The sequence below is a fragment of the Malurus melanocephalus genome, unplaced genomic scaffold (assembly GCF_030028575.1).
Source record: "Malurus melanocephalus ecotype Western Australia unplaced genomic scaffold, MMel_1.1 scaffold_856, whole genome shotgun sequence".
Taxonomy (NCBI): Eukaryota; Metazoa; Chordata; class Aves; order Passeriformes; family Maluridae; genus Malurus; species Malurus melanocephalus.
The window spans coordinates 117,207-126,447 of record NW_026624088.1 but is presented as its reverse complement, the minus strand read 5'-3'; the positions used below and the strand labels follow the sequence as shown (position 1 = coordinate 126,447).

The 9,241-nt window shown below is 60.2% G+C and overlaps 1 protein-coding gene across 1 annotated transcript in view; it reads right to left on the bottom strand.

Annotated features, from left to right (window-relative positions):
• The window catches only part of CAMK2B (calcium/calmodulin dependent protein kinase II beta), a 24,696-nt gene extending 15,455 nt beyond the window's left edge, over window positions 1–9,241 (bottom strand). Inside the window, exons 1-6 of the mRNA XM_057385692.1 lie at window positions 9,185–9,241; window positions 8,518–8,693; window positions 8,217–8,416; window positions 1,388–1,447; window positions 653–707; window positions 483–548 (exon numbers count right to left, since the gene is read on the bottom strand). Of these exons, the coding sequence (XP_057241675.1) occupies window positions 483–548; window positions 653–707; window positions 1,388–1,447; window positions 8,217–8,416; window positions 8,518–8,693; window positions 9,185–9,241 (614 nt within the window). The remainder of the gene's footprint in view (window positions 1–482; window positions 549–652; window positions 708–1,387; window positions 1,448–8,216; window positions 8,417–8,517; window positions 8,694–9,184) is intronic.

Genomic DNA, 9,241 nt, shown 5'->3' with positions numbered 1-9,241 from the left:
GAGGGGTGGGGGGATGGATGGAGGGGGCGAGGGGCACGAGGGGGACGGGGATCGGGGGGCGGAGATGGGGGGAACGAGAGAGGGGGAGAAACAATGTTGTGAAAGCCCAGAGACCACGGGGAGGGGCACACGGCGGCACACAGGGCACTGCGGGCTGGGGACAGCACGGGGGGGGCCCTGGGGGGCCCCCATCGCCACCAGCCCCCCCAGCACAGCTCACGACAGTGCCAGGACTCAGCGGCAGAGGGGAGAGCACGAAAAGGGGAACGGGGGGAGGGCCCCACCCCACCCAGCAGCAGGATGGGGCCAGGGGAGGGGTCACCATCATGGGGGGGCCGAGGGGCTGCACCCCCTCCCTCTGGGAGCCCCCCTGCCTGCCTGGCTGGAGCTGCCCCACCCCCGCAGCCCCCCAAGTGCAGGGCACGGGTGCGGGGGTGGTGTCCGGGGCTTTTTAGGGGGTGCGGGGAGGGGGCAAGGCTCACCTGGCATCAGCCTCGCTGTAGTACTCCCGCGCCACGATGTCCTCGAAGAGCTCGCCACCCGTCACCCTGAAACACAGCCGGGCACCCCATGTCACCCCGAGACCCCCGCCGGGAGCCCCCAGCACCCCCTGAGCCCCCCCGGAGCTCTGGGAGCCTCCCGCCGCACTCACAGGTCAAAGACAAGGTAATGGAACCCCTCCTCGGAGATGCTGTCGTGGAGCCGCACTGTGGGGACCAGATGGGGACAGGGACAGGGTCAGTCACCCCCCCGAGGACTCCCTGCCCCTACAGCCACTGCGTGTGGCACCTGTGTGTGTCTGTGTCACATGCAGCCCGCACACACCCGCAGCCAGTGTCGCAAAGGGGACACCCAGAGGGACCCCAGGGTGGGATCCCAAATGTCACCAGGGTGGCACCCAGAACGTCCCCCCTATGGGGACGCCTAGAGGGAACCCAGGGTGGGACCCCAAATGTCACCAGAGTGACACCCAGCACATTCCTTATGGGAGAACCCAGAGGAACCCAGGGTGGGACCCCAAATGTCACCAGAGTGACATCCAGCCTGTCCCCTATGGGGACACCCAGAGGGAACCCAGGGTGGGACCCCAAATGTCACCAGAGTGACATCCACCTGTCCCCTATGGGGACACCCAGTGTGTCCCTCGGGTGGCCTTCAGCAGGACCCCAGGGTGGGACCCCATTCACCCCCAGAGGGACACTCAGGGTATCCCCAGGGTGTCACAGAGGGTGTCCCTGGGTAGCCTTCAGCGTGTCCCCAGGGTGACCCTGGGTGGCCCCAACATGTCCCCAGGTTGTCACAGTGTCCCTGGGTGGCCCCAGCCCGGCRAAGTGGCCCCACACGGGTCCCCAGMRATGTCCCCGCGGTGTCCCCAGCGGTCACTCACCGATGTTGGAGTGCTTGAGCAGCCGGCAGATCCGCGCCTCGCGCTCCAGCTTCTGGTGGTCTGGGGGGGCAGTGGTCAGGGGGGCACCGGCCCTGCCCTCCCCCTCCCCATCCCCCTGCCCTCCCCCTCCCCCTGTCCCTGCCCCTCCCCGGCCCCCAGCCCAGCCCCACCCCGGCCAGAGGGGCCCGAGATGCCCACGGGGAGGGGAGGGCACTGTGGGGTGTGACACGGGGGGCAGGGCTGCACCTGGGGGCTTGTGCATGTGTGCCTGGGTGTGCACATGTGTGTTTGTGCACGCGTGTCTGGGTGTGCACGTGTGTGTTTGTGCACGCGTGTCTGGGTGTGCACATGTGTGTGTGCGCATATCTAGGTGTGTGTATGTGGGTTGGTACGCGTGTTTGGGCGTGTGCATGTGTGTGCACACGTCTGGTGTGCACAAGTGTGTGTGCATGTGTGTCTGGGTGTGCACAAGTGAGCTTGTACATGCATGTCTGGATGTGTGCCTGTGGGTTTATACACCCGTGTCTGGGTGTGTGCATGTGTGTTTGTGCACACATGTCTGGGTGTGTATGTGTGTTTGTGCATACGTGTCTGGGTGTGTGCATGTGTGTTTGTGCACACGTGTATGGGTGTGCACCTGTGGGCTCGTACACGTGTGTCTGGGTGTATACATGAGTGTGTGCATGTGTCTGGGTGTGTGCATGTGTTTGTGCACACGTGTATGGGTGTGTATGTGTTTGTGCACACATGTCTGGCTGTGTGCATGTGTGTGCACACGTGTATGGGTGTGCACCTGTGGGCTCATACACGTGTGTCTGGGTGTGTATGTGTGTGTGTGCATGTGTCTGGGTGTGCACACGTGCAAGTGTGTACAGGTTTGCGTGTCTGTGCACACGGGTCAGGTGTACATGCGGACACACAGGCAGGCATGCACGCACCATGCAGATGTGCACCGGTGTGCATGTTTACGCGTGAGCCCGTGAGTGAGGCTGTGCATGTACACATGTATGGATGGGTGTGCACACATGTACAAGCACCTGTGATGGGTGTGCGTGGGTATCCGTGTCCTGCAGTTGTGCACACACCTGGGTGTGTCTGTGTGTGCCCGTGTGTGCAGCTGTACAGCTCTGCAGTCACACTGGTGTGCAAGGTGCACACGTGTGTGCAGCTACACCCACATGCATCGCTGCACCTGTGTATGTGTGTGTGTGATGTGGAGTGTGCAACTGTAGCACCTGCATGTACAGGCATGTGCAGGCGTGTGCAGACATGAATATCTGTGCAGCTGTCCCTCTGTGTGTGTGTGTGTGTGTGTGTGTGTGTGTGTGATGTAGAGTGTGTGTGGAGTGTGCAGCTGCAGCCCCTGTGTGTGCAGGCATGTGCAGACATGTGCAGGCGTGTATATCTGCACAGCTGTGCCTGTGTGTGACTCCACACATGTCACTACATGAGTGCACGCGTGTCCCTGCAGCTGCACCTCTGGCTGTGTNTGTGTGTTTGTGCACGCGTGTCTGGGTGTGCACATGTGTGTGTGCGCATATCTAGGTGTGTGTATGTGGGTTGGTACGCGTGTTTGGGCGTGTGCATGTGTGTGTGCACACGTCTGGTGTGCACAAGTGTGTGTGTATGTGTGTCTGGGTGTGCACATGTGTGTGTTTGTGCACACGTGTCTGGGTGTGCACATGTGTGTTTGTGCACACGTGTCTGGGTGTGCACATGTGTGTTTGTGCACGCGTGTCTGGGCGTGCACGTGTGTTTGTGCACGCGTGTCTGGGTGTGCACATGTGGGTTTGTACATGCATGTCTGGGTGTGCACGTGTGTTTGTGCACGTATGCCTGGGTGTGCACATGTGTGTGTGCGCATATCTGGGTGTGCATACATGGGTTTGTACACGTGCCTGGGTGTGTGCATGTGTGTGTGCGCACATGTCTGGTGTGCACAAGTGTGTGTCCATATGTGTCTGGGTGTGCACAAGTGAGCTTGTACATGCATGTCTGGGTGTGTGCCTGTGGGTTTATACACCCGTGTCTGGGTGTGTGTATGTGTGTGCACACATGTATGGGTGTGCACCCGTGGGCTCATACACGTGTGTCTGGGTGTGTATGTGTTTGTATGCATGTGTCTGGGTGTGTGCACATGGGCTTGTGCACACGTGCAAGCGTGTACAGGTTTGCGTGTCTGTGCACACGGGTCAGGTGTACATGCGGACACACAGGCAGGCATGCACGCACCATGCAGATGTGCACTGGTGTGCGTGTTTACGTGTGAGCCCGTGAGTGAGGCTGTGCGTGTACACACGTATGGATGGGTGTCCACACGTGTACAAGCACCTGTGATGGGTGTGCGTGGGTATCCGTGTCCTGCAGTTGTGCACACACCTGGGTGTGTCTGGGTGTGCCCGTGTGTGCAGCTGTACAGCTCTGCAGTCACACGGGTGTGCACAGGTGCACACGTGTGTGCAGCTGCATCCACATGCATCGCTGCACCTGTGTGTGTGTGTGATGTGGAGTGTGCAACTGTAGCACCTGCATGTGCAGGCGTGTGCAGGCGTGTGCAGGCATGTATATCTGTGCAGCTGTGTGTGTGTGTGTGAGTGCGTGTGTGTGTGTGTGTGTGTGTGTGTGTGTGTGTGATGTGGAGTGTGTGTGGAGTGTGCAGCTGCAGCCCCTGTGTGTGCAGGCATGTGCAGACATGTGCAGGCGTGTATATCTGCACAGCTGTGCCTGTGTGTGACTCCACACATGTCACTACATGAGTGCACGCGTGTCCCTGCAGCTGCACCTCTGGCTGTGTGTGCACACGAGGGCACGCAGACACACATGTGTGTGTACCTGCTCACGCGCCTCTCTGCACACGTGTGTGTATGTGCACAACACACAGCTCACACAGAGTTCATACACACATGTGCACCCCTCTGCTCACTGCTCACACCTGTGCATACAGCCCCAGGCACAGACACACACATGTGTGCACGCACAGCACACACAGCTCACACACACACATGTGCACATAGAGCACACACAGCTCACACACACATGTGCACACAGAGCTCACACACACATGTGCACACAGAGCTCACACAACACACACACATGTGCAGAGCACACACAGCACACACGTGCACAGAGCACAGACAGCTCACACACGTGTGCACACAGAGCACACATAGCTCACACACACACACACACACGTGTACACACAGCTCACACACACGTGTGTGCACACACAAGTGTCACACCTGCACACACCCAATGTCATACACCCCACATCTGCACACAACTGCACACCTTCAGTGTCACACCTGCACACACCTGTACCCACTGTGTCACACATCCCACACCCACACACACCTGTGCACACCTGCACACACCCAGTGTCACACACCCCACACCTGCATACCCCCACAGGTCACACATCTCACACCTGCACACACCTGCACACACCTGTACACCCCAGAGTGTCACACCTGCACACACCTGCCCCCACCCCAGCACACCCACTCTGCTCACAGGTGTGCACACACAGCAGTGCCCACCCCCGTGTGCACACACGCACATGCACGCACACACTACTGACATGTGCACACCCACACACCCTGTCTGCTCACACCTGCGTGTGCACCATGCACACACACAAACTCAGGCACCCCCTGCTCACAAGCGTGTGCACACCCACACATGTGTGCACACACACTCCATAAACACACACATGGGCCCGCACCATGAACACACCTGTGCACACACAGCTCACATATGTGCACACACAGAGCTCACACCTGTGCACACACCTGTGCACACACAGCTCATACCTGTGCACACACCTGTGCACACACAGCTCATACCTGTGCACACAGAGCTCACATCTGTGCACACACACTCAGGTATTCCCCACCGCTCACATGTGCACACACCCACCATCACACACCCTCCCATCTACACACTGCACACACCTGTGCACACACAGCTCACATACGTGCACACACACAGCTCACACCTGTGCACACACAGCTCACACACATGCACACACTGCACACAGCTGTGCACACACAGCTCACATACGTGCACACACACAGCTCACACCTGTGCACACACACAGCTCACACGTGTCCACACACACTCAGGTATCCCTCACTGGTCACGTGTGCACACATCCACCATCACACACCCCATGTACACACTGCACACACCTGTGTGCACTCTGCACACACCTGTGCACACCCAGCTCACGTATGTGTACACACAGAGCTCACTTGTGCACTTGTGCACAGACAGCTCACACCTGTGCACACACACTCAGGTCTCCCCCATTGCTCATGTATGCACACACCCACCATCACATATCCTCCCATCTACACACTGCACACACCTGTGCACACACAGATCACACCTGTACACACACACAGCTCACACCTGTGCACACACACTCAGGTCTCCCCCATTGCTCGTGTATGCACACACCCACCATCACACACCCTCCCATCTACACACCGCACACACCTGTGCACACACAGCTCACATATGTGTCCACACACTGCACACATAAGTGCACACACAGACCTCACACCTGTGCGCACACAGCTCACATACGTGTCCACACTGAACACACCTGTGCACACACAGCTCACACCTGTGCACACACAGATCACACCTGTGCACACACAGCTCATACCTGTGCACACACAGCTCACATACGTGCCCACACTGAACACACCAGTGCACACACAGCTCAAACACAGCTCACACCAGTGCACACACACAGCTCACACCTGTGTGTGCACACCCCTCCCCTGCCATCTGCTCACACCTGCAGGACACCCCTCAGGGACAGAGGAAGTTCTGAGGAGCCCCGGGGGGGCAGCAGGGGGTGTAACGGGGATGGGCAGGGCCAGACCCCACCCCCCGGAGCATTCCCACCCCATCAGCGTCACCCGGTGTCACCAGCACGGCCGGGGTCACAGCTGTCACGGGTGTCACGGGTGTCACCAGCACCGGGGCCATCGGAGGGGTCACAGAGGCACCGGGGGTTGTCACAGGGAGTGGCCCCTCGGGTGACAGGGGGATCTCGGGGACACCCAAGGGTCTCGGGGATCCTACCTCTGGCTGAGAGNCACACACCTGCACACACCTGTACACCCCAGAGTGTCACACCTGCACACACCTGCCCCCACCCCAGCACACCCACTCTGCTCACAGGTGTGCACACACAGCAGTGCCCACCCCCGTGTGCACACACGCACATGCAYGCACACACTACTGACATRTGCACACCCACACACCCTGTCTGCTCACACCTGCGTGTGCACCATGCCCACACACACACTCAGGCATCCCCTGCTCACAAGCGTGTGCACACCCACACATGTGTGCACACACACTCCATAAACACACACATGGGCCCGCACCATGAACACACCTGTGCACACACCTGTGCACACACAGCTCATATCTGTGCACACACCTGTGCACACACCTGTGCACACACAGCTCACATATGTGCACACAGAGCTCACACCTGTGCACACACTGCTCACATGTGTGCAAACATAGAGCTCACACCTGTGCACACACCTGTGCACAGAGGTCACATATGTGTACACACAGAGCTCACACCTGTGCACACAAAGTTCACATCTGTGCAACACAGAGCTCACATCTGTGCTCACATCTGTGCACACACACTCAGGTATTCCCCACCGCTCACATGTGCACACACCCACCATCACACACCCCATGTACACACTGCACACACCTGTGCACACACAGCTCACATACGTGCACACACACAGCTCACACCTGTGCACACACACTCAGGTATCCCTCACTGGTCACGTGTGCACACATCCACCATCACACACCCCATGTACACACTGCACACACCTGTGCACACCCAGCTCACGTACGTGTACACACAGAGCTTACACTTGTGCACTTGTGCACATACAGCTCACACCTGTGCACTCACACTCAGGTTTCCCCCATTGCTCATGTATGCACACACCCACCATCACATATCCTCCCATCTACACACTGCACACACCTGTGCACACACAGCTCACATACGTGTACACACACTGCACACATAGGGGCACACACAGAGCTCACACCTGTGCGCACACAGCTCACACCTGTGCACACACACTCAGGTCTCCCCCATTGCTCATGTATGCACACACCCACCATCACACACCCTCCCATCTACAAACTGCACACACCTGTGCACACACACTCAGGTATCCCCCATTGCACACATCTGTGCACACACAGCTCACATACGTGACCACACTGCACATACCTGTGCACACACAGCTCACACCTGTGCACATACAGCTCACACACAGCTCACACCTGTGTGTGCACACCCCTCCCCTGCCATCTGCTCACACCTGTGCACACACAGATCACATACATGCCCACACTGAACACACCAGTGCACACACAGCTCACACACAGCTCACACCAGTGCACATACAGATCACACACATGCACACACACAGCTCACACCTGTGTGTGCACACCCCTCCCCTGCCATCTGCTCACACCTGCAGGACACCCCTCAGGGACAGAGGAAGTTCTGAGGAGCCCCGGGGGGGCAGCAGGGGGTGTAACGGGGATGGGCAGGGCCAGACCCCACCCCCCGGAGCATTCCCACCCCATCAGCGTCACCCGGTGTCACCAGCACGGCCGGGGTCACAGCTGTCACGGGTGTCACGGGTGTCACCAGCACCGGGGCCATCGGAGGGGTCACAGAGGCACCGGGGGTTGTCACAGGGAGTGGCCCCTCGGGTGACAGGGGGATCTCGGGGACACCCAAGGGTCTCGGGGATCCTACCTCTGGCTGARAGCTTTTTGGTGTTGATGATCTTGGCAGCGTACTCATGGCCAGTGCAGAGCTTGACGCAGCGCCGGACCACCGAGAAAGCCCCCCTGGGGAGGGACAGGCTCAGCGCGCCCCCAAACAAATTTCGGGGGGCTGGGGGAGAGGGGGGCGCTCCCACCCGTGACTCAGCAGCCGAGGCCGGGGGGCTGCACCTGCAGTGACTCAGCAGCGGGGGGTGAACCCCGACACGGGGGGGCTGCGGGGACACCGGGGGTGGCACCGGGGGGAAGGGGCTGCGGGAGGGGCTCGGTGCCGTGCGGCGGGGGGATCGCGGCAAGGAGCCAGCACCGGCAGCTCGTTGCCATGGGGACAGTGGGTGGCCCGGATGGCGGCAGTGGCCGTGGTGGTGGTGGTGGCGGTGATGGTGATGATGGTAGCGGTGGTGACAGCGGTGACAGCGGTGACGGTGGCAGCGGGCAAAGGAGCCAGCTGTCAGAACAGGGAGCTGGCACACCCCAGGGACAGGGACACAGACGAGGGAACCGTGGCCGTGCCCACACCGGGCACAATCACCCGCAGCCTCTCCAAGTGCCACCAGCACCTGTCCCCCTTCCAGGACCCGTGTCCCCGCACATTCCCGGCCTGTCCCCTGCCCGACAGGCCCCTCCCCGTGGGGGGGTCAAGGCAGCGTCAGGACACGCGGAGGGGATCCCCACAACAGCCTGGGGACACGGCTGAGACCGGCAGCGCCCCAGTCCTGCCAGGGACAGAGCGCCGTGCGGGATGTGTGCCCGGGCAGGGCCTGGCTGTCCCCTGCCACTGTCCCCTGGCTGTGCCCTGCCACCGTCCCACGACCCTCGGACACCAAGGGCCCCGTGCTGGCCAGAACAGAGGGGACCCTCTCACCACCGGCAGAAAAAGCAGGGGKTCCCAGGGCCTGGCACCCCGGACCCCTCCCTTCCCCATGTGGCCACCGGCACAGGGGACACGGTGGGTGCCACCCCCTGAGCGKGGGGCACAGTCAGGGCCTCGGCCAT